Raw genomic sequence first — 26,922 nt, 5'->3', positions numbered from 1 at the left:
GAATTATTATACGCTTGGATGTTTTCCCTAGGGGTTGTACCTTGTTGACATTGAAGTGCAATTGTACAGTGTTTATTCCATCAGGCTACCAAGGGATTTGGGCACATTAAAGTACATTTGAATGGTGTTTATTCCCTTGGGCTACCAGGGTATTTCGGGTGAAGTAAAAATAAGTATTAGCTGTTGTAATGGAACTTCAAATTAGTCCTAACGTGGGCACATTAAAGTACATTTGTATGGTGTTTATTCCCTTGGACTGCCAGGGTATTTGAGCTGAAGTAAAAAGAAGCATTTGCTATTGTAATGGAATACTTCAAATTAGTCCTAACACTGAAGGTTCTCAAGGATTTGATCCAAGAAACCCAAAGTAAATGAGGTGAAATTTCACGCTTGCATTACTTGCCCTAGATTCAAAATTTCTACGTCATAACCACATATTGAACTTCATGCATTTCTAGTTGTGATCATCCTTCATAATTCCAAATTGTGTAAATAGTGATTGTAACTACACTTTGATAATAGAAATAGCTGAGTAAAATTCTTATCTTATGCAACTCAAAGGCCTTTCCATCTTTCAACCTGTAAGTTTTCTTTTAAGCTTACAACTTGGGAGGCATTACAAATGCCACAATCACAACTAAGAATTTAGAATGTACACAAACACCACAAATGTCGTTAATATCAGAGTGAGGGAGGATGTTATCATGTCCATCTGGGACTTGCACCCCAAAGCCAGCTTTTAATTCTCCAAAGCTTTTGGTAAGTGTAGTACTTCAGAAAGCACCCTTGTTTCACAATTGTTGAGATTCAAGAACGCAGGAATGCCTTGTGACCATACCTTTAAAATGGTAAGTTTCCCTGAAGAAAATAAGGAAGTGTCCAAAAGTGTGTGATTTTAGTTCTATAAAATAAAGGCCATAAACAGAAATATCAATATTCAAAAGAATGAAGAATGGTTTAAGTAAATTTTGTAGCCATATTATGCAGATAACTGTGGAACTATTGAAGTTGCAAATTTTTAACGAAGAAATTTATTTGCTTTCATGCACATTTCAGACACAAGAAGATATACACACAAATGAAACTAAATAAATTAAGAAAAATTCATACAGGACAAGCCCTATTTTCACACCCTATAAATTTGGGTTGACAGAAATTATATGTAGTGACATCCTCGGCTCTAGTCTGCCATCCAATGATAGCATAGGAGTGTCCAAAAGAGATCGATTTTAGGTCTGTATAGAGCAAAGGCTATAAACAGAAATATGTATATTCAAAAGAATTGAGAATGATTCAATTAAGGAAAATATGTCACAACTGTGCAACTATTACGAAATGTTACAACTATGCAACTATTAAAGTAGAAAAATTTTGGCCGAGAAATTACTTTGCCTCTTGCAAATTCCTAATGCAGAATAAAAGCTATACCCAAAAAAGAAAATAAATAAAATAACAAAATTTAAAACAAGGTTATCCCTTTATTTCCCACCCCATAAACTGGGGGCTTGTTTGGGAGCAATTATATGAAGGACCTCGGCTTTAGCTGGCCATTCCAACAATAGACTGTAACTGATTGCAGTGTCGGGCATAAATATTTACAATAAGTTAGTACTTAAAATTAAGCTCTAAACTCGTGAACAAGATGATTGAGAAAGACTAGCCATCTTTAACAGATGACAGTCTTGGAGTTCAACAGAAAAACCCTGAAGCAAATCTCTAACACATGCTGAAGGCAAACTATAAAGTGTCCCTCCCTGGCATCTATAACAAATATTGGTGTAGGACATGTTCACCTCTGCGATGTGGAAGTAGAAACAGAAAAATTTTGTAATACAATAATGAAAATAAGCAACTCATGTAGCTTGATCTTTTCATCGGAGCAGAATAATACTTGAAAAGAGAGAACATGTTTCTGGTTATATCAATGTCCCGAACAGTGCATGCTTTAACTTCTGCTTCTTGAAAACAATCTTCAGGAAAAACAAGGATTTCAAACTTGGTAAAGCCCAAGAACAAACCCTATTGTTATGGTTGGCAAGGAAGATACATGACATCCTCCTGTCTTATTTGACTCAGGGGCCTGCGCCGCATGTTCTTCTTATGAGATTCCCCTTGGCCACTCTGTTACCATTCAACATACACATACAAAGAAGATGTTAGTTGACATACACATACAAAGAAGATGTCAGTCCCTTTCTTTTTGTGACACACTTCCCAGCCGCCCTTCTCCGCATAACATAGAAAGAAGACTTTTAATTTAATTTAAATTGAGACAATGCCCAGTCAGCAGAGGAGAAAGTGATCTGTATTAGGGAAAACCATCTAAACGAAGCCCATTAAATGTATAACAGCACAAACTATGTGCAAACGATTACTTCCCTGTATCTTTTTAAACCCCCTACATTTTTCCTTGTGTAGTTACACGCTCAGTAGATTCATCTTTAAAGGGTGCAAAAGAAAAGATCTTGTTAACAAGAGCACACTGTAGACAATTGTACATAAATCCATTAATTCCTGCGCACATCTCAACAGATTTTCTAATTGAATAAATTGTTTCTGGAGAACAGTGTTAATATTCTTTGAAACACCCGACATTTGGGGTGGACGCTTCACCCATCATCAGGGACATGAAGCAGGGACAATGATGAAGAGAAAGCGAGACCAATCCTTTTAAAGAGCAATGGTGCCGGGAAAGACATTAGGATTTATTATAGAAAAGTATATAATTAGATTTTTAATTATTTATTATTTTTATTATTTAAAAAATTTTGACTATATAAAGACTATTATTATTTAATAAAATTATTCATTGTGAATTACAACTGTAGAAATCTGCATTCTATGATTTTCTAGTTGTCAACCCATGACTTTTCTCCAGGACAGAAATGCTGGCCCTGAAGAAATATCAAGGCTACAAGGTAACACATGAAGATAGATACTTAAATTTTCAATTCATATCTTTCCAAAGTGACCAAGGTGAGAAGGAGATTTCCCTTATCTGAAGTCTGAAAACAGAAAGAATAATGAATAGACAGTATTCATTCTTATACTTTTCCCATGAACATAAGCTCAACAAAGATTGTATAAATTACCTTTCGCATGACAAACACCGAATACAAATATGCTGCCTCCCATTCGTCTTCTGATAGTGTTTCTGCAAAAGAGACATGATACTCGTTATTTTAAAATTTGTGTGCCTGCAAATAATTTTATTCACAACATTCATTTGAAGTTTGTTCTCAGCTGCTTGACTAATTTTGATTTCTGGCTTGGCTTGGACAAAATAATAGTTGCAATTGTTATGATAGTCAGAACTTGGAATCCAATGAATATAATTGTGCATGTCACACAAGATAATACCAGGGAAATAATTTTAAAATGTTAGGATATTTAAATTTCAGACACTTCAAGAGTTAGTTTAAGTTTAATTTGGTCTGATGTGTCTTTAGGTAAAAGTGTGTTTCATGATGTGTTTCTTTAGTGTGCATTAACTGCATTATAATTTGATGGTCATGATATGTTCTACAACAACATATATTCTCCTTGATATAACAACTTATATTCTCCTTGATATAAGGGCTATTGATCAATGGTTTAACACTCATTGGTTCATGACCTTTATTTAAAGAGCATGGAGAGTTATTGCAAATGATCAATTGTGAGAAATTCTCCTATGTACAAATTCTCTTTTGCATTAATAAAATTGCCTCAAGTGGCCATGTTGGTTGGGGTCATGCATTGCTTCTCTCTCAGAAGATTTTAACCACATAAAAATATTGGTTTTATGACCTTTAATCTAGTTGCATGAGTGGTTACTAAAGGTGTTTGTCTTGTATGGATTACTCTATTTTTCCAAGCATGATATTAGAGCTCATTTGAAGAGTTGCTCGTCGTTAATTGAGAACTTGAGCCTTTGTTGTCACATTTCTGAGATTTGTCATTTCCATACATTTCTAGCTTGAACAAACTGTTCCATTGTGTCCAAAGCAATACTTACAATTACTCTATTTTTCCAAGCATGATATTAGAGCTCATTTGAAGAGTTGCTTGTCGTTAATTGAGAACTTGAGCCTTTGTTGTCACATTTCTGAGATTTGTCATTTCCATACATTTCTAGCTTGAACAAACTGTTCCATTGTGTCCAAAGCAATACTTACAATTAAAAACACCTTTTCTTTCATTCGAAAAAATGTTTGTTTGTTTGAGATACAACATCTTCCATCAAATTCGGAGGTATACAATCCAAATACACCTTTTAAAAAAATTACAAAGTTCATATTTCAGTTTTCTATTATTGTTCACAATTTTCTACTCTTTCTGATCTATGTATGCTCTTTCTCATTGCTCTATGTGATCTCAGTAAAACAAAAACAACGAGAAAACTTACATTTTCCAGGTAATTTAACTGAGATTTAACCCTATTGTTGTTGAGTTTTGGGAAAAAAGAAAAATTTTGAAGTATTGTTTATTTTTTTGGAAGAACACATTATTTGTTGGCAAGCATGCACTTTGAGGTAAAGCCACAATAACAACATCCCCATCCTCTTCCATTGGTATTGTTATGTGTTTTGCACTAGCTCAATTGGTTGAAAGTTATTTTAATTAGTAAGAGGTACTGAGTTCAAGTCTCCTTTATTTTAAGCTACTTCCTGAAAAAGTTCACACAAACTTGAGTTATCATAATTGTATTATAATTTGTATTCACTTGTATTATAAAAATGAATCACTATAAAGCAACTTTAATATTCTTTTTAGTGGTTACTTTTTGCATGCAATTCTCATTTATAAGGTAACTTCATTGTAAAAGTGATTCACACTTGTTTTATAGGCAAGTAATTCATTTTTAAAAGTGAGTATATAGGCAAAGCTAGTGAGGAAAAGGAATTTTGTTTCTTGACAACATCCATCACCATGTGGACCAACTTCTACCTGCAACATGTTTCTTTGTTATCGTTGATGACTTTTTTTAAAGGGTCATAACTTCCACATCTGAAGTCCACTTTCATCACTGTTTTCTTTTAAGCAACCTATTTTTTGAGAGCTTTCGATCCAGATAGTCAGTTTTAACATTTGAATCCATATTATCTGAATGTTTCAATATGGCCACACCAAGTGAACTTTTGTTTATCCATGCTAACTACTCCTCATGGAAATCCCACATCAAGGATGTACTAAGAACTAAATGATTGTATCAAATTACCTTGACAAAAAAATTCCCCACTGATGTTAATGAAAAAAAAAACAAATAGTAGAAATGAAAAAACACGTGGATTAATTGGAATGTCCATTTATTCTAATTTTCAACTTCATATTCAACGAATCGATGATTGTTATGAACAAAGTCAGTACTCACAAGTTAGATACTCCAGAACACTTGGAATATGAAGATGTCCATTGAGGATACAAATAGATATATAAAAAATGTATGAAGGAGAATGTGATGATGAGATTGTTACAAATGAAGACCCGCTTATATACCTAGGCAGGTGCCCCTTCATGAATGGTCACATCCTTAGAGACATGTCTCTTCTATACTAACCACGAATTAATCATTATTATTATTATTTACATTATTTTTATATATTATTATATTCATAACATTGCCTTCCTCTTCAGAAAAGCTTTGTCCTCAAAGCTTATCGTTGACACGGCATGTCATCTGTGTCTTTGTCTTATAATCTATTTGCATCTTTTAGAGTTCTTCAATTTATCATCTTCACTAATACAAGATGATAAGATCCTTTGAGTGATAAACAAAATTGTCAAACTGAGAAGGGATCTAACCATCCTAAATCAATCCTTTGTGGAATTTTGCGGTTACTGGATATTTGGGATGAATTTTTATCACAAGACTGAATTTTGGTGGCATTGATATTCCTTGGGGCATAAGTCACTTGTCTCTAGTCTGAGTGATATGGATCTGGAGACTAGTTGGGATGTCTGCTTTTATGGTTTGGGTGTCAATAGGGAGTTCTTGTGATCTAATTTACCTTTGTCCTGTTTGTGGCGATTTCTTGATTTACTTGAGGTATTGATGTTGTTGATTTGGTTACAGAGCCTTAGCTTGAAATTTTCATCGTTTGAATTGCAGCATCTAAGTATGTTTTGGCTTTAATAAGGTTTGGACTTGATTGAACTATGAAGTTAACAAGATCTCTATTTGTTCCCTTTTCTTCAACTTGAATTTCCACATTTGAAAATTCGACGCTTCCTTCTCAATAAACTATTGTACTTCGTTTTCCAAAAACTTCTTGTCCTTCTTAAGCTTCTTAATTTGCGTTAGTAATTTCTCGGTGTGGTCCTTGAGGCAAGTAACTTCTTCGTTTTTGTTTGCGATAATATTTCAACTTCTTTCTACATATTTTGCATTGCCTTCTGGTTTTCTTGAAGAATTACTTTTGAAATATCTTTTATGTCTTCTGGTGTTACTAAATTTGCCTTCAATGTAACACCCTGTAACATTATTTTTTTTTATTTTTTTCCTTTTGTACGAAAATGTCAGAAACTTATATTTTTGTATTTAGGATGAAGGACCCTAGTGATTCCATCCAAGGCGAACCCATAATTATATCACTATCATCACAAAATAAGGTTTTAACAATGAATTGTGAGACAAAAGTAGTCTCCAATACTTAGTTGTAGATTGCTCAAGTCATATTGTTTTTTATCCATTGAATCCATCATTTCAATTATATTTGAGCTTGCCGCTAAGCCTGACTCCCAACTCTAGTAATTGAATTAACTAATTAGCAGTGCAACTTGTTTGTTGTTCTCTTAGCTGAGCTTAAGTAGTTTAGTTCATTTTGATTTATACTATTTAGCTCTACGGACTTAGAGTGAAAGCCATAAGTACTACTCACTCATATGGACTTCCGGTATCAGTCTTAGCCCTATGGACTGCCCTATGGACACTTTCTTTCTTACTTGCCCTAAGACCATATAGTCAAGACTATTAGCACTGGTAACATCGAACTGGTAACACACGTAGAATCACTTCCATCCTGTGCACGTCGAACCGGTAACGTTGGATCTAGAACTGGTAACACACTTAGAATCACACCTTCCTGGGCATGGTGGATGATAACTGTTCAAACACTTTGAATCCCCTCACTTCTAACACTGACCACCATAGGTTCATCATGCTGCACTGTGACTGGAGCTTGATTTATACATCGACGAGAACTTATAGCTGTACCGACCCTAGGTTCATCATGCTACACTGAGTAGAGCTTACCTCCATGTGACTATACTTAATGCTGCACCTTCTAGCTCATACTGCCAACAGGCTACTACGACTAGCGACTATGCGACTATGATTCCTAATGGCCTGCCTAACGACTGTGAGACTTACTGGTCGAACAGAGATGAGCTAGAGGTAGACCTGCTTTGATGTGCCTACTATTAATACCCGGATCAATTGCTTCTGGGTCTAAAACTGGTGGGGATGCTACCTTTGCTTCCCCTGCCTTTCTTGGAACCAAGCGAATGGGTGCTTACTCTTGAACTGCTTATTCAATGAGGTATACTACGACTTTCACCTTTAGAGTCGTTTCCTCTCCTACCATAGGTGCTTATAGGTCTCGATCTACTCTTGGTTTTCAAACAGGTCATGGATCACTTCTTTTTAGCTGAATCTGCTCGATCTGCATTTGAATTTGCTTGAATGGGTGATCAAAAAGTTGGAAAGGTGGTATGATACAAGCTCTCGATCTCGATATGGGGGGGAGGGTGCTTAGGGGAAAGCTCCTGAATCAATTGGTTCCAAGTCAACTTGGGTTTTGAAATAGTCCATGGTACTTATAATGGTTTGGGAACAACTAATGGCAGGTCAACTGTTGGTGGTGCTTATAGCTCAATCTAATCAATCTGTTGAAACCGCTGCTCCTTCCTATGTTGTTAGTGATGATGGTAGTGAAGAAACTGAATCAACTGATGTCGGGTGGTGCTACTGAAGTTTCTACTCCCTACTCACTCTCTCCGCGTGTGGTTGGTTCGACCTGCTCCAATGAGCATTCTGATCCCTCGGCTGTGATTATATGATCTAATTCCTAGCCATTTTCCCCAGTATGGCTCAGGGTTGGGTGGGTTCCCCACATTCATTCATGGAGTGTGCTGTAATCACCTCTTCTAGGATAGAGGTATAAATTAGGTAAGGTCCCCAGCCCCATAGTTCTCATTGATCTGTATTAGTGCTAGTTATCCCCGGTAGTCACTGTAGTAGGTGGATATAGTAGTTGAGTTTAAGGGGGCCACAGGTGATCCGTCCACTGTGTCTTGAGTAGCTTCATAAGGTCCCATGCATGATTCATTAGTCTCCCTAGTGTTTCCACTCACTCTCTATGGTTGTTCTACCGGTATTCTTTCTATATTATCCCTATATTATGATAAAGGAGCCTTGCCTTTGACTATGATGGTGGTTCTGGGTCAACTACTCAGTCAACTTCCTGTCTCTCTGCTAACTTAGATGCCTTTACTCTTGCTACCTATGCCGCTGCTTCCGGTGCTTATGCTTTTGCTGGTGAATATGCTTATACGACTGGATCTATTGATTCAAGGTCAATTGGTGCTGCTTTCATCTTTCCTTCGTTCACTTTTATATCGCGACTACTGAATAATCGTTCAAGACTGCACTGCAAATCCGCCCTATTATATTCTATCCATGGAGGGATCTTCATAAAACCGTACAGGACATGAGCTGCTTATAGTAGCCACCATTGATCGTCCTTCTCGGCACTCGCCCGTCAAGTACTGACGGAACTAGTCCCTTGCTTGCTGATAATTCATTCCGTTCACCCGGATAATTCATAATTTCATTGTATCGAGGAAACAAGCTATTTGGAATGATGAGGGAAACGAAGCATCCTTTAGCAATATATATAAGTAATTGTTGACCTCACACCCCGCAGATCGAGATACAGCATCATAATAATATCACTATTCCCGCCCTCCCCATCTCACGCATCTGAGCCATTCAGGAGAGCTCGTTTAGGGATAACCTCTTAAGACCACAAGACCACTAATAATAAAACAATACAACCAATACAAAGCTAAGAAAGGGAAGAACCCGACGTTTAAGTTCGAAGAATCACACTAGTTGGTTCGAAACGCGTCACAAATGGTATTCCATGTGATTTTCGCCGAAGAATCTTTCTCTAACTTGATATGGATCACAGAAGCCTGAACTCTATTGTTTAAGTTCAAGTCGTCAAATCAAAGGTAAAAGTTTTAGACAAGGGAAAAAGGGTCTCAAGAAGCAATATCATCAATCCCGCGCTCATAGAGTAAGTTTCTTTCATCCAATATTTTTCAATAATCATGAAATTTGAGTACCTCGATCCAAGTGGCCCTAAAAAACGAGATTTCAATAGATGAAAATATGAAATACTATACCTGGTAGCCCTATACCACTTGATTCATTCATGCACTTAGGGAGTGAGTCGGGACTGCTATTTACCTTCTATTATCTGGACCGAATCAACCAACCTTACCTTCCCCTTCATAATATGTAGATTTGAGTTGTGCCGTAGATGAAATACAACTTAACACTCCGCGTACCTTCTTGCATGGATGGAGAACCTGGGTGGGATCCTCCGTGGGAACTGCCCTGTTGGATTATTCTCTATAGCCAGCCAGAAACTTTAGCAGAGATCCCGGGCCGGATTGAGGAACTAAAGACAGAACTTCAGAAACATTGATGGATGGATAATTGTAAATTAGGAGAGCCTTGTTGGATGGGCTTCGATAACCAAACATCTTCGTACTTGGTACGGCACTTAGAACTGGATAATAAATCCCTCTCTCGTTGGTCGAGCCATGCTTACACACCCTCTCCTTAACAGTCCCTGCCTTCCTTGATGCTTATTGGGTGGGGGTCGGTGGTCGAGAGTTCGTTACCTCACCCTTTCTATGCCTACACAATGACAGACAAGAAGTGGAGTGGGTGGGTGGCGCACAGTAACAACCAGTAGGAGTTGGATCGTCATAACTTTTGTATTTTATTTACGAACTACAGCCAGACCCTGGAGATGATTCGAAGGGCTTGGGCACTTACAGCTTTGTACTTACCTGCCTGTTGACACCTTACCTTAGAAGAAGAAGCCTAGGTGAAAATGAAGAATTTTGGCGTCCTATTGCCTTGCTCCTTCTCAACTCTATTACCTGCCTATCGAGACTGGGAAATTCCTTAAGAAAAGGTGGCGTTCATTGTCCTTTTGAGGTTCGGGCAAGAGCTTAATGCTCCTTGTCAAAGTGGGAAATTGAAGAGTTATAAGGTGGCCCGGTCACCAATCCAAGAGATGGGAAATTCACTAGTTATAACCTAGCATTGCGCTTCATTGATCATTGAACTTAGCAATCAAAACTAGGAAATTTGCTAAAGAAAAGGTGGCATATCAAGATGCAAACGTGGCCTATCGAGATGGCAAATTCACTAGTGGAAAGGTGGCCTTCCTTTCATTTTGGAATATAATATGGGAGATTTCCCTCATAACCACAACTGTCTAGGTGGGTGCTTGTCGAATCAACTCAACCTTTAGATCACTCGACCAACCAATGTTACCCCAAGTCGAATCAGCCCACCTAGGGAAGGAAGCCACCTCTTAGGCAGGACGAAAAGGTCGGGTAGCTGGTACGGAGGAAAGAAGTGACTTATATCCATATAAAAAGGGTCATCCACATCCATATAAAAAAGGTCATCCATTCTAAATCAACTTGGTCTCAACTCTTCCTTTGGTCACCTTCAAAGTAGTCAATTCATCCCTAGGTCATCACTTTTAGTAGGGCCCAACTTGAGACATTTTGCATCCTGGCGGGATGATTCACCACACTTTTTCTATGAACCATTCGGTGTGGTTTCCACACCATGTAGACTACCTCCCAAACTACACCACTAAGTTATCCTCTTGCCTTCATTGGGACTACCCTAGCATTGACACCTCTCTCCTCTAGCATTTGTTAGAATCTCCCTAGCATAGTTGCTTCTCACCTCTTCTCTTTCCCTTTGCATATATCCTTCATCATTTCCCTAAGTGTTGGTGTCGCTATCCCAATCCCACTTGGGGCAAGCCACTAACCTCTATTATGTAAGTATCTAGCTCACCCTAAAAAGCATCTACACCATCATACCTAACCTATAGATAGGTTAAACTACCTCCCTCTCATTTTTCATTGAGGGGAAGCCCCAAATAGAGGGACCTGGGTCAACCCAGTAAGGTCCTGATCAACTCGATCAAGTACTAACCCCCTGACTTAGATAACAGATATGATCTCAGTTTCTATCGTTGTCTGTATTCAGAGTTGGCTTTTCTTCTGGTCAGGGCAATAAATCCTAAATAATTCATAAAGCAAGCTAATTCGCACTGTTCGATGAGCCCACGTAGTATCAAGTAGTTGGTTAGGTCAAGTCTGACCAAAGTTCATCTCGTTATGTCATCTCTAGGTGGGTGGGAAAAAGCGCGCTAACATTATTCCGTGCAAAGGCTCTAATGAAGCCTCGGGATAGATGGGATTAAAAGAGTAATAGGGTAATAGGGGATGGTTTGGATAGTCGTTATGCAATGATAATAGGGAATTTCAAGAGGGGCGTGACCATGACCAATAGCAAACCGAAGCGAACCAATGATTCTATTAGCGATGATTCTCTCCTTAGCCAAATGATTCTATTGAAGAGGCGTGAAGGGAGATCTGTCACTCATCCATTATCTTTCGTAGCAAGGTCTCTCCTGCACTTGTTATAACTCATATATAAGATCGACTCCTTGATTTGTGAGGTCAGTTGGATACCGACTCCCTTATGCAAATACCTAAAATAGAGACTGTATCCTAAACTATTTAGTGACTATAGATCGATGTACTATAGATCTAAGTACGATAGATCAAAGAAATGAAAGAAGTTATCAGTGTCATGACTGTCTCATAAACTGGTAGGTGAGTGGATAGAGAGATAGGTGGGTGTACGAAAGGGATGGGCTCGACGCCCCAAGGGTATTCATGCCTCCTCACTTCGCTCACTGTGGGGTAGCAGAAGGAAGTGTGATTGGAAGGTATATATATTGGAAGTATTGGTGGAAGGGATAGATTGAGTGAGAGTGCTAGCAGAAGTTTGCGTAAGGGATTGGGTCAGGCTTCGCCTTCCTCTACCAAATAATTTCTCCAATAAAGAAATCTAACCTTCATTAGCCTTCAGCCTCGAATAGCTCATAAATAGGCTCTAGAGTCACTAATTAGTTAGCACATTTAGTGCTAAGATAATTTTATTATCTTGAGTAGAATCAATAGAGATTATAATATCATATCCTGCAAGTGATCCTTTCATTTTAAATAGCGCACTAACGCTTTTACTAAAAGTTTTAGGAAATCTTCCATTATTGGTCTCCATTTTACTTTTTCGAGATCAGCTTAGGGTTTTAAAAGTAACCCCTTTAACTTTTATTAATCCTTCAAACCCCTTTAAGTATAACTCCTTTTAAAATCTTGAATCAGAAAATCTTTTTTAATTCTTCTAAAGAGAAACCTCAAAATATATTTATTTTCCCCTTATATATATATATATATATATATAGATAGATAGATATAGATATTAAATTGCAATTTTCTTATTTTAAATTTTTTATAGTATAACACTTTTTTTAAATCCTTTTTTCTATATATTTTTCTGTATAATTGCTTCAAGTTGTTTTCAAAGACTTCCAAACTCCTTAAATATTCTTTCCTTTTTCTAATATACCTTTTCAATTTTTATTTTTTATTTTTATTTTTTACTTTATTTCATTTTTAAATAATCCCTTTCTCCTTTTGTGTTCCTTTGTACTCTAATAGAAAGTAATTTAATTATTGTTTAATACGAGATGTATATACATTTAATAAAAATTGGATTCACTTAATAAAGTTGTTGACCAATGTGACCCTTGGATCATGGATGTGAATTTTAGTTATTCCTTGATCTCAATGCTTAATTATTCCTTCGATCTCAATGCGACTTTGAATACCCTTGATGGCCGAGACTAAGTGCTCTATAGATGGTGCATTAGACGGTTGTAACAATGGTACGAAAACAGTATCTTGAGTAAAAGTCATACTGAATCTTGCAAATTGATGTACAGACAACGAATTATTGTTGTACGGCTGTAACAGTGGTACGAAAACATTATGTTGAGTAAAAGTCGTACTGAATCTTTCAAATTGATGTAAGGACAACGAATTATTGTTGTACGATTGTAACAACACGATGTTTGTATGAAGTTGTAGCAATTCGATCACTCAACCAAACCATATGACAACAATAGCTATGATTTTTTTCCTTCCTTTTGAAATTTTTGTTGAAATTTCACACCTAATGGAGCAATTCCCTCCTTAGAGATGCCCTACAAACCCTAAGGAGACTCCACTGGCCCTTGGAAAAATTATATTTGCACATGGGAAAATATAATTTTTAATATTGGTCCAAGTCACCTCTAAAGCAGTGTTGAAAATATCGATATCGGCAAAATATCAGTGAGGGTCTAGAAAACATCTTATTGGCAATATCGGCGAAAATATCAGCAAAATATCGGCAACCATAAAATATAATTAAAAAAAAAAAAAAAAAAATCCAAATTTTTAAACATAGCTGATATTTTGCCGATATTTTCAAAATATCGCAATATTTTGCTGATATTTTCCGATATTTTGAAAATATCGTAATATTTTCAAAACAGAAAATATCGCGATATTTCCTCGGCGATATATCGTTTTGCCGAAAATATTGCAATATTTTCAAATATCGCCGATATTATCAACAATGCTCTAAAGTACAAGTCGGCCTAGAAGGAGAAATTCGTCCACCAAAACACATCACTTGGAAGCATGATATCACATCATTCATTCTTCTTCATTGGTTTGATCTGGTCTGAAAATTGTAAGGTCTGAGCTCACATGTGCGAAGAGGAGAGAAAATCTTGTGGCAGTGTTGACTTTTATATTTTGGCACCTTTGACCAATGTTGACTTTGGATGGTTTGACTTGTTTTTTACTTGGTTTTGGATCTGTTTGGAAGGTTGAATTCAAGAGAGAGCAGATCAAACTTTTCTAGACACTTTGACTAGCATTCACTGCAAAAGTATAGCTAGGGTTACTACAGGTTGACTTTGACTTTGACCAGAAATTTTGTGGGAAAATTTTGTGACTATTTTCACCGAGTTTGACTGAGAGGAGGTTGCATTCTTTGATTGGTTGACCGAATCTTTTGGAGTTGATTTGACTGTTGACCAAGGACTGGTTTGGGCTGCATTGACTGTTGTTGACTTCGAAAAAAATTTGTAGAATTGTATTTGACTAGATTCGATTTTTATGCTCATATTGGATTGGATATTGATTGGTTGGTCAAGGCTTTGACCTTTGACTAGTTGTTGATGTACTTGGATTATGTATCTCTCTACTGAACATTTGATGACAATCTAATAGAAGAAGAATATGGTTAGGCTTTCCCCCTTGTGGGGTTTTTCCCTAGCCTTTGACCAAAAATGTTTGTCTCTAATGTTCTTGGTTGTCTTCTATTGTGCATATGGTCTATTGTTCTATCTACAATTGCTCACTGTTATTGGGTGATTGAAAATAATTGGATAAAGTGATTGCTAAAGAAGAAGAAATTGTCTAACTGTTACAGCATAGAAAATTAGAAAATTAACAATTTTAGGGGCTAGAAAATGGTTGGTACAGATGGTATATTGGGTTGTGTAAAAGGTTGTGTCATATTACCTAATGGATGGCGGATTCACTCAAATAAGACTACGGAACAAGGCACAGAGGGCAGTGGCATCGAGCAGGACCGGACTTATGGTGAAGGAAACACATGTACAATGGACAAATGGGTGCATTTGACAGATAAAATTGACATAGGCTCCCAAAAACATAGATGTCAGAATGGTCATACGGTGCCAACAAAAATCGAATTATGGTTTTAACAGCTTTTAAAAATTTAATGGTTGGTAGTAAGTTATAGTGGATTCATTGTATGGTTGGGCGGATGAGTACAAAGGGCAGTAGTGGGAGCGACGACAGAAAGGACGATGTTGTGTGGTAAAGGCTCCGATGGTTGGAAATGTAAACAATATACAAAATCTTCATAGTACAGAGATGGCGGCTGGGTGGTATTGAAGTTTGAGCAGTGGATTGAATGTGTTGCAACAACTTCTAGAGGTTCTGGCAACTACTCTCCCATTGCACAACGGTTGTAGTGTGTGCGTGTGTGTGTGTGAATGAGAATATGATGGTGAGATTGTTACAAATGTAGACGCGCTTATATACCTAGGAAAGTGCCCCCTTCATGAATGGTCATGTCCTTAGAGACATGTCTCTTCTATACTAATCACTAATTAATCATTATTATTATTATTTATATTACATTAATTTTGTATATTATATTCATAACAATGACCCAAAAATAGCATAGGAAAAGTTGAAGAAGATATTTGGTGAACCTTTGCTTAGATCTCATCAACTTGAAAATTAGATCATGGCTTTAAGCCCTAATGATTTCTCCTACATTGAAGATTATTTATCTAAATTCAAAACACGTAAAGTTTTTCAAGTCGATTTGAATGATCACTAATGCATATATGTTACTCTCTCTGAGCTTGGTTCTGCATATTTTGTTTTGTATCATATAAAGATCCCACTCTTGAATTTTTTTGTGGCTCTCTGATTAGAGAGCAAGACAAGCTCTTGCATATTGAAGTGATCAACATTGTATGTACATCTAACAATTTACAAAGACTTTGTGGCCTGAAAAAAAATAAAACCAAGCATTCCAACAAGCAACATCCCCACAATAATAAGTGAAACAAGTGTACCAATCAGTGTTGCACTAAACGCCAAAAAATCGCGATAAGATCGTTTTATCATGATTTTTTCAAACAGAAGATAAAATCGGGGTTTTTTTCTTTTTGTCGATTTTTATGAAAAAATCGCGATTAATTTTTTGGGAAAAAATCGTGGATGTGGTCTACATCCTGTAGCTCCTAGTTTTTCAGCTTCTTGAGCACAGCAGAGTCTACTGCCAACTCCACCAACATCTACATCTAGAGGGGCAAAGGAAATCAATAGTATTAGACTTTAGTTATTTGGTTCATTTCATTGTATATGACATTATGACTAGTAGAGGACGTGGTCTACCTCCTGTAGCTCCTAGTTCTTCAGCTTCTAGAGCACAGCAAAGTCTACTGCCAACTCCACCAACATCTACATCTAGAGGGGCAAAGGAAATCAGTAGTATTAGACTTTAGTTATTTGGTTCATTTCATTGTATATGACATTATGACTCATGATATGAGATACATTATTATATTTTTTGTTGATATTTTGAGGCTGAGTTGGGACTCAGGAGTCAGGACTTACTATTCAGGACATGATTCACTGTTATGTGTGATTTTAGCACTAGAAATGATATTAAACATCTTATATATTAGTTATTTTATCATATTTATGTGTCAATGTATTTATTTTATCTTGTAGATGGTTTACCAATGTAATATTCCTAATAGGAAATATTAAGTGATAATAGCAAATAAAGCATAAACATGTAACCATAAAACTAACACGCCAGCATAATGACAGATTACACTAGAAATCGTACCAAGAGCTAAGCCATTTTATTAACTGAGAAAACAAGGTACATATAAATGAAGAGGAACATGGGCTTGCTACAACAAGCTAGTCAAGTCCCAAATGAAAATGGAGTTGTCGAAGTGTTGGAAACTGCTCTCCCCAAGTCCCTGTGCTAGCCCCGTAAATTCCACTACTACTAGATGGAATGGAATTGGTGTTTCAACCCTCTAAACTACTAAAAAAAGTCCAAGAAATTAATTGGAGCCTCCTCACAAGGAACCCAGAATAACCCAGAAAATTCTCGCGAACCAAAGTGGTGGAAATGGTCCCGCAGTGAACTGCACCCATCCCAAATAATTTATGCTGCTAAATGCTGACTAGAACACTGGTTTCTGCCAAAATCCTACCCAAAAAATTCTACAAAATTAACCCCAAACTCCTCTCACCAAACCCACAGAAACCCAGAAAGGGTTTGGGTTGAATCCACCGACCCCCAGTGACCCCCAAAAAGTGCAAATCACCCAATTTGGCCAGAAAACACCCAACAGTTTGATATTATGCAATTATGCCCAAATATACCACTTGCTAAATTCTCCCTTGAGGTACACCTCTAATCTCCAGCCCTTATCTCTCCACAATTCTTCTCCGTTCTTCCCTTGCACAAGCTAAGCCAGAAACCCCTACGAACTTCCAATGAAAAGAATTTCATCCCATAGATTTGTTTCTCTCTATCCCTGCAAAATCACCACAAAATTCCTGACTCCAACAAGGAAAATCCTCCTACAAATAACCCAGACTCCAACTCGTTATATGTTGAACCACAATGAATAACTCGTATTGCCTCTACGTCCAGGAAATATACACAGCTGGGAATATTGTTGTCAATGAAGCTCTATGAAAGCCTAACAATGGACTCTCTGAATTCCCAACTAGGGAGGCACTCGAAGTCCTTCGAAGATGGGATGGAATTCCGCCTAGAATTCCTGTGCTAAACACTCTACCCTTGCGCTAAACAACTCCAAGAGAAGATGAAGTGTTAAGTGTAATAGTCAAAAGATGCTCCACAAAATGAGTCCCTCCTCCTTTTATATTTTCTCTCTATCCTTCTAGACTCCTTTTAATATTATTTTATTGGTGGGGGCCATTTTCCACTTAGTTAATTTTTGCATCATTTTAATAAAATAATAATTTGCCGCCAATTTGCAATAAAATAATACTTGCCACCTTTCTCCAAAATACTAGTTGCCACTTTTAATTAATATTACCAAAATTGGGCAAAATTTCCATGCTCACAAAATTGGGGATATTACAGTTCTCCCTGCCAAAATTTGTTTGTCCTCAAGCAATGCCCGAACAAGCAATCTCTCTAAACTGACCCAAATAACTATTGCAAATGTGCCAATGAGTCATCCCTATCCCCAGCACTATCCTATCATGAAGGAGTCCCTCGATACCAAGGTCCCAAGCCATCCTAATCAACGTGAAGCACCCCTTGCTCCACTCACTATCCAACCTGGTACAGGCACTCGAAGCCCTCTGCATACTGTCAGTAAGTAGAGCATCATGATAATATAAAGTCTTGATCAACTCGTCGTGCAGCTGCTCTACTGAGTCATCCATCTCATATACTCCAAGGGTGGGCTCCTGAAGATAAAATCCAATCTCGATGGAGATGAATCCTCGCCTGCATGAGCTTCCCCTAATCTCCTCCTGCTAATCATCCCTCCATGTTGGTGAAATCCCCCACGCCAACAGCGAATCACTAAAATCCAATGGAAGATCGAAATGATCTCCCCCTATCAAAACCAACTCATCCCTAAGGGTAGTTGAACTGTCAAGTACTGTGATGCCAAGGTCCCATGCCCATTGCAGGAAGAAACTGTCCTACTGACCCTGCGATACTCTAGTCATGACTGACTTCCCAACATGCTCGTACCAGAGCCTCTTGTCCTGTAACTCTCGGCCATAATATATGTGATGATCGAGGTTATGCCCAAGCAACTTAGCAATGCCAGAGCCTATCACTCCATGGTTGGCCCCAATCCTGAGCAACAACCTGCCTTGCCATATGATGAAGACCTCGGTGATCCCCCATGTGTCAGCCTGAGAATGAACCAGATCACCTATTATCCTAACTGTACTCACTAAGAAATGGAGTGTCCCACCAATCAACTGGATCCCTAGATCCCATAGCCATACTAGAGGTCCACAGCTCCTAATCCTCACTGCCTATTACAGTGACATGCAGCTAGCTACTGGGACTCCTCTGTGCCTCGTCTTTGACCCTTGTATGTATCCAATAGATGGGCACCAAGCATCAAGAATTTGTCCCACGTATAACAAATTGCTCTTCTCCTACCAAACCACATAGCGAAATCCATTATCCCAGCTCCTAATGATGTACTTGGATATTGCCTGGAGCCTAAGCACCCTCCTGCCTTGTCATATTATGACCATCCTCTGTACCTTGTGCTCACATAACACCTTGCACTGTCTTGCTAATAGTGCAACCTGCAGCTCACTCATGGTCACCTCCCTAAGCCTGCACCTGTCATCTCATGCCCTGACCGAATGCCACCATCGAGAAGTCTCTCCCTTGATACTTTGTGTCCCAACTAACTGTCTCGAGTGAGCCTCCTATGTCCTGGTGCTCGTGATGAAGGTATCAAGGGACAACATTCAAATCCTTTGTGCCTGCAAATAATGTAGAAGTGAGAGAGGTGTGCAAGTGCCCATGGATATCATAAAATGATGCTCATCTAATATGCCAATAAGAGAGCATTGTCTCCATATAATGCCCTATCTGATAGCCTATTAATGCCACCTCCACCGACCAGACCCTGCTAGAGTATGTTGAACATCCTACAGTCCCATGTACGCTTAACATGCACAAACAACCCGCAAAGTCTACCTACCCCCTGTTAATCCAACCCGACATTAGTGTTGATGGAGAGTTGAAAGTGTGTGGGTGCTCAGTTACCAGATCCATCACACTACTAATACCATCACTAGCAGACTCGTGTTGTGGTGAGGTATCCCGCCTGGGTCCCAACAACAATTTGCCCCTCATACTCCTCTAGTAATCCATGGCCTTTGCTGAAATGCAGCCATGGGTGTACCCAACCACCTAACCTGCTCCATCGAGTACCAGCTTAGTACCTCCCACCATCCAATCCTAAAGGAGGGATCGAATGTACAATCTTCTATGTACAAGACAAGCCCTCCATGCAGACATTGTACTATACTCAACTCAAGCCGCTGGCCCGTGCTGACCCGATCATCCCCTATGATTTGTCTCCACAACTTTGCCTCTCCCAATCCAATGCGTAAGGGTGAGATAATAATGATGTGGACCTCGTCAACGTGCCTCTGAAGCAAACTGTGCTGAAATCCCAACTTGTGCTCTCTACGTTGCCCCTCGCCAATGTCTAGCCCCAAGAACGGTTGTGAATCCTCCATCATGACCTCAACTTGAGCCTCCAACTACTCCACTAACAACCCATCATATAAAACATCCCCATTGGTTAGTTGTAGGTTACTGTTGTCCAACAACTCTGATAGATTTGGATGCCTTTGTACCTATGAGCTCCTCATTAACGGTAGAGATGTCTCCCGACACCTCATCAACCTGTGGTGTGCTGCTATCACCTGAAAACTTGGTCACAACACTGGGTACCTCATCAACTATCAACATCTCATCAATGGGTGTATGCTCAACTGTCTCCTTGCCAACCATGGCCCCTTCAACTACTTTTTCATCTTCTGCCTTGATCCTCTTCATCATCCCTGCATAATTCCACCGAATTCCCACTGATTTGTGCATGTCTCTTAGTTCACCGAACTCCCAAAAGGAGAGGGATGCCTGAATGTCATGCCCCAATGATTGGTATGCCCTCCAATTTGTTGCCAATAACTCCACATCAATTGCAATCATGTCTTGCCATCTTGATGCATTATCCATAACTTTGGGCATAGTGGATTTGTTGTATAATTGAGAATGGTCTTGATTCCCAATTGTGTTATGAATCAGTTGTTCCCCCACATCAATCATCATGTGTTGCATTTCAATCAACTTATTCAAAGGTTACTGCCATTCTATTTGATTTTAATCTTTCTTTGGATCCCCTGATTTCTTAGTTGTTTATTCTGGTCTTGTCATCACTTGGCTTAAGGCTCATAGCTAGCCAAGATCATGGCTCTGATACCATTGTAATATTCCTAAGGGAAAATATTAAGTGATAACAACAAATAAAGCATAAACATGTAACCATAAAACTAACACACCAGCATAATGATAAATTGCACCAAGAGCTGAGCCATTTTATTAATTGAGAAAACAAGGTATATATAAATGAAGAAGAGGAACCTGGGCTTGCTACAACAAGCTAGTCAAGTCCCAGGTGAAAATGGAGTTGCCCAAGTGCTAGAAACTGCTCTCCCCAAGTCTCTGCGTTGGCCCAGTAAATTCTACTACTGCTGGCTAGAATGGAATTGGTGTTTCGGCCCTCTAAACTACTCAAAAAATTCCAGGAAATTAACTGGAGCCTCCTCACAAGGAACCCAGAATAACCCAGAAAAATCTTGTGGACCTAAGTGGTAGAAATGGTCTCGGAATGAACTACGCCCTTCTCCAATAATTTTTGTTGTTGAATGCTGACTAGAACACTGATTTCTGCCAAAAATACTGCCTAGAAAATTCTACAAAATTAACCCTGGAATCCTCTCACCAAACCCAAAAAAACCCAGAAATCGTTTGGGTTGAATCCACCGACCCCAGTCATGCCCAACAAGTGCATATCACCCAATTTGGCTAGAAAATGCCCCACAGTTTGATATTACGAAATTATGCCCAAATATACCACTTGCTAAATTCTCCCTTGAGGTATACCTCTAATCTCTGGCCCTTATCTCTCCACAATTCTTCTCCGTTCTTCCCTTGCACAAGCTAAGCTAGAAACCCCTACGCACTTCCAAATGAAAAGAATTTTGTCCCACGGATTTGTTGCTCTCTATCCCTGCAAAATCACCACAAAATTCTCGACTCCAACTAGGAAAATTCTCCTGGAAATAACCTAAACTCCAACTCGCTGTATGTTGGACCACAATGAATAACTCGAATTGCCTCTATGCCTAGGAAATATGCAGAGTTGTTAATACTATTGTCACTGAAGCTCTATGAAAGCCTAGCAATGGACTCTTTGAATTCCCAACTAGGGAGGCACTCGAAGTCCTCCGAAGATGGGGTGGAATCCCGCCTAGAATTCCTGTGCTAAACAACACTCTACCGTTGCGCTAAACAGCTCGAAGAGAAGATGAAGTGTTACGTGTAATAGTCAAAAGATGCTCCACAAAATAGTCCCTCTATATTTTCTCTCCATCATTCTAGAATCCTTTTAATATTATTTTATTGGTGGGGGCCATTTTCCACTTAGTTACTTTTTCCACCATTTAATAAAATAATAATTTGCCGCCAATCTGCAATAAAATAATACTTGCCACCTTTCTTCAAAATACTAGTTGCCCCTTTTAATTAATATTACCAGAATTGGGCAAAATTTCCATGCTCATAAAATTGGGGATATTACAACCAAACCCTTTCAGCGAGCTTCTATTTCCAATGGTGACAATGACTAAAATCAAAAAGTAAAAATACTAACAATGTTGGAAATATTGTTGTCATTGATGTCAAAGACAGGGGGGGACCTACTTATGTCCAATATAAAGATTGGAAAATGAAGATCGTTGGAAATATTGTTTTTGGACTTTTGATGCTCCAATTGGATACCCTATCTTTGAAAGTATTTTTACTCCACTTACCTAGCTCAAATAGGAGCATAGGATATATGGTTGAAAAGCTTATTCTGAGACCTTTCCAACGATATATGGCACTCCCTCTATTTCCATATGAATGAGGAGATATGAAATATTTCGTCACAATGATCAATCCAAAGCCACAAGCAAGTCAACCACATAAGTGAACGTACGAACACTATAAAGGACATATGAGTTCACTTTAACATCAATTCATCGAAGAACAAATTTGAGGTCACAAGAGGAGCTGAGGAGTAATTTTTGGGGTGATTCTTGGAGGCTAAAGGGTGAACAAGTCATCTTGGCATTTCTGTTGTATCTTTTCATTTATGATGTTTGAGACTGTGAAACATGGAGGAGCTATATAGAAGATCTTTGTGTACTTGTGGTTAAAATATTAGGCATCAAATAGATATAAGTTGGAGATATGCCTTGTTACCCACCACCAGTGGCTCAGCAGCCCTTGACAGCCGCCAATGTAGCCGATGTTGTGCCAGATGTCTCTACTCCCTGAGCCAGTCATATGTCCCCTGCCCATCTATCGATGGGCGTATGTTTGAAGTTGAGCCATCCAATCCTAAAGGTATGGTTTTCATTATGCAATTGGGTGCTTATGCTTATTTTTCTTGGGCACAATTGCGTATGGATTATTGGGTGACTTGGAGGAGGAAAGGTTTTGACTATAGTCACATTCCCTTACCTTAACTGGGGCATTAATCCTTAACCCTAGTCCTGTGGAATGTCGCCTATTGGCTTACATCTTTAGGCATTAGAGAAATTTTGAGGTCTAAAATGGGTTTCCTAAGGAATATTATAAAATAATAGTGGAAATAATAAAATAAGATTAGATTACCTCATCAAGTTTTGGAGAGGAAAAAGAAAAAACTACTTTTCCAACTTATCTCCCTACGATTTTACTCAAATATCGAGGGGGGGCAATCATTGGATGCAGAATGTAATTTTGCATCCATGGAATACCCACGTTGTATACTTTTGGTGGACCCTACTACACAAAAAATGTGAAATACATGAGGTCGAGCTCACTCCATAGGTTCAAACCATTGTATAGTTTGGTAATCTCTTATTTTGTGTGAATGTTTATTTTTAATTTCATTTATAGTTAATTTCTTTTTATTAATTTATGGTTTATGCAAGTGTTTTTAATTTTCTGCAATGCAAATTTAAATTCATATTTATTATTGCTTAAGGTGATGATTCCTATGGAATTGACTACTTCAGACCTTTGTAATAGTTGTTACGGGATCTACATGTTCGATAATTGTCCAAGTTTAATTCCATCGGTGAAATAAAGTTAAACATCATAACTTTGGATGTATGGGGTGCCATGTAGCCATGCTTTGGGGCTATCTTCCACCCAAACTCTATGTCACATTGGGATTTCCTTTTTGTAGCATTGGTCATTTAGGAAATGGTAAGAGTCCTTCTTCTTGTGTAGTAGTTGACATGGGATTTGCATGTTGGAGAATTGTCCAAGTTTAATTCCATTGGTGAAATAGAGCTAAACATCCTAACTTTGGATGTGTGGGGTGCCATGTAGTCATGCTTTGGGGCTAACTTGTAAAAATGTCTTCCACCCAGACTTCGTATCACATTAGGATTTTTTCTGTAGTATAGGTCATTTAAGAAATGGTAAGGAGAACTTCTTGTGTATACAACCTGGACTGCCCTGCAAGCTTACTGACCCTGGATTGACAAATAAAGTGCACATTGTATCTCAAAACCCCAATTAAAATAAATAACATATAAATACATCGTCATTTTTGGCACTTGTCGGGGAGGCACTCAAAGGATAAGGGTTCTCCGCCTTAGTATTTAGAGAAGATACTAGTAGTAGAAGTGACCAAAGGGGATTGTCGACTACCCCTTGTTGAAATATGGAACTAGGTTTGGTTTTCGTAATAATATATGTAATCATGATTTTATGTATTTAATGAAAAGAGAAAAATAAATTTATTATTGTTATTCTTAAGGCATGGGTTTCATGCTCAAGGGAGATTTATTTTTAGGTCAAGCACCCATTGAGTGGTGCTTCTAAGGGTTGGCATTAAGTCTACAAGTCAATTGAGTCATTGTCATGTATGAAAGACCCTTTTGGGCATGTTACATATTGTAAAGAAAATTTATTTGAGTCAAAATAAAGTCAAAAGACCCTCCAAGACCTCGTCATGGTGCAAAGATCAAATTGGCCTACATGATGGGACAAGTCGGCCTAAAGATAGCAATTTGTACCCCTCAAAAGCCTATAAAAATGAGGAACTAGACCTCATTTGGACACACTCTCAAGCAAGTTCAATCTCCTCAAGATAGACGCTGGAAAAGGACGAAGAAGAACAAGATCGAAGTTTTGGGATACTCTCTCTCTTTTGTTAGGGTTATTATAGTTACTTGGGAAAGACGAAATTCTCTAGCTACATCAAAGTTGTGAAGCTACATCGAAGTTGTTAAGCTGCATCGAAGTTGAGAAGTTGCATCGAAGTTGAGAAGTTGCATCGAAGTTGTTAAGTTGCATCGAAGTTGTAAAGCTGGATCTAGGTCGAAGTTGTGAAAGGTCGAAACTATGAATCTGTTGGAAAGGTCGAAGTTGCAGTAGAATCTGTTGGTCGAAGTTGTAGAAGAATTTGTTGGGTAGAAGAATTTGTTGGAGGTCGAAATTGTAGTAGTTGCTAAGGAACTGCTAGAAGGAAAGCTCGTCAAGGGACTTGGTTTTGGAGGGTCTTGGTCAAGGGTCATAAGTCTTGGAATTTGTCAATTGAAGATTCTATAAGAAGAGAAGAATTCTTGTGGGTTTTCCTCTCAAGTGGAGAGGTTTTGGCCCTGGCTGATTGCCTATATCTTGTGTCCTTTTGTCTCACTGTTCTTTATGGTTTGGTAGTTGTTTGATGAAAAGAACACAATAATAATTAAGGTGAAAAAGAATCTAATCAAGATAAGCAAAAATACATCACAAGCAGTTATCAAAGTAAGAGAAATCACATAATCTAGCTGCCCTAGATTTCTCAACACCCCTTTCAGTAACCAACATCCTTGTTTTCCTGCATTAGGTCATATGGATGCATGAATTAAGCTAAAATAGACTTCTCTTTTGTGGTGCTTGAGAGCCACCCATAGTACTAATTGCTTTTGCAGGATGAGCTTGATAGTAGGACGAAGTATTGGTAAATAAGGATTCTATAAGAAGAAGATCTAAGGAGAGTTTACTTCACGAAAGTATGTTTCATGAAAAATTTTAAGCCTTCCATTATTTTTAGCATGTGTTAAATGAATATCCATTTTTAAATCTTCTAGATTCTCTAGAACATGGTGTGGAAAACTTTCATGGATAACGACATACTCCATGGACTCTCTAGTGTTCCCATGGTGGTTATGTCAGGTTCTCACTGCACTGTATCAATTTCATACATTAGATGATGAGGCACTTTGTGGACTATCTAGGGTTCCCATAATGGTTATGTCAAGATCTCATCCTCTCATACCACACTTGAACCAAATGCTTTAGTAAGCAAACCTCTATTGATTCCTCTTTCAATTCATCTTCTATGACATACTAGAAGTGAAGAGAACATGGGTATATCCTGGTTGTGCATTCATTCTATTGTCACCTTGGGTAGTTCAAATATCTTGCCATGCAAACACTTGTCAATATTCTACATCCATATTTATTGGCACAAATCTAGTCTTTTTTTATCATGAAAAAGACTGAAGGAGTAAAAATCACTTATGTTTTGGTTGTGCATGTAACAATACCTAGGGCTAATGTTGTTGCAGATAACCAAATAAGCATCCAAATACCTATTTCCAATAGAATATTATTTGTGACTCTTGCACTAATCTCAAGCACTCTTGGTAATTTTTGTCCAAGACTATAAAGGAGGCACAACAAGTCCATCTCGTTGCTCAAATGATAATGGCACTACAGAAATAAATAAATGAAGGCAACAAAACGGAGCAAAATTCATTTTCAAGGAGGCGTGAATTTATATAACATTGAAGGCCACAATCGCTCACATCAAGCTAAGCCCTAGAAAGCCATAAATTTGAAGTTAAATACCTTGAAAAATTTCTCAATGACTATGAATACTTTATATCTCATGCTTTAAAGAGTGACTTGGTGAGGCACTTGACTAGGTCTCTTTGCACGAAAGTTTCTTTCTCATATGAAACTATGAATGAAAAGAACTTACATACTCTTGTTGTTGAAATTGTGATGTTCTCTGCTATAACAATTACTTATACCAAAACTTCTTTTTGCTGCAATATTTAGTTAAGCAATTGTAGATAGAACATAAATCAAATGCACAATTGAAGACGGCCAAGAACAAGATAAGACACAGAGAATTTAGGTCCAATGATCAGGGAAAAACCCACAAGGCGAAAACCCCACCATAACATTCTTCTATTAGATATCAATTGTTCAACAGAGATACAAAGCACAATGAGAGATCAAGAGAATGAGTAAGTTCACCCAAATCTAAACAAGTTGTAGCATGAAGATCATTAGTAGCAGAATTT

At 38.1% G+C, this 26,922-nt stretch overlaps 1 protein-coding gene across 3 annotated transcripts in view; it reads right to left on the bottom strand.

Annotated features, from left to right (window-relative positions):
* Positions 1–1,624: 1,624 nt before the first annotated feature.
* LOC149230188 (mRNA capping enzyme family protein) overlaps positions 1,625–26,922 on the bottom strand; it is a 222,091-nt gene continuing 196,793 nt past the window's right edge. For all 3 annotated transcript variants that reach the window (XM_089378889.1, XM_089378888.1, XM_089378890.1), the window contains 2 exons: positions 3,093–3,154; positions 1,625–2,121 (listed from right to left, as the gene is read on the bottom strand). In XM_089378889.1, the coding sequence (XP_089235015.1) occupies positions 2,026–2,121; positions 3,093–3,154 (158 nt within the window). In that variant the 3' untranslated portion in view covers positions 1,625–2,025. The remainder of the gene's footprint in view (positions 2,122–3,092; positions 3,155–26,922) is intronic.

Source organism: Pinus tabuliformis, chromosome J (assembly GCF_031772625.1).
Source record: "Pinus tabuliformis cultivar Carrire ecotype Pingquan chromosome J, CPIR1, whole genome shotgun sequence".
NCBI lineage: Eukaryota > Viridiplantae > Streptophyta > Pinopsida > Pinales > Pinaceae > Pinus > Pinus tabuliformis.
Note: the sequence above shows the minus strand (reverse complement) of the source record. Positions and strands in the feature narration are given on the sequence as shown.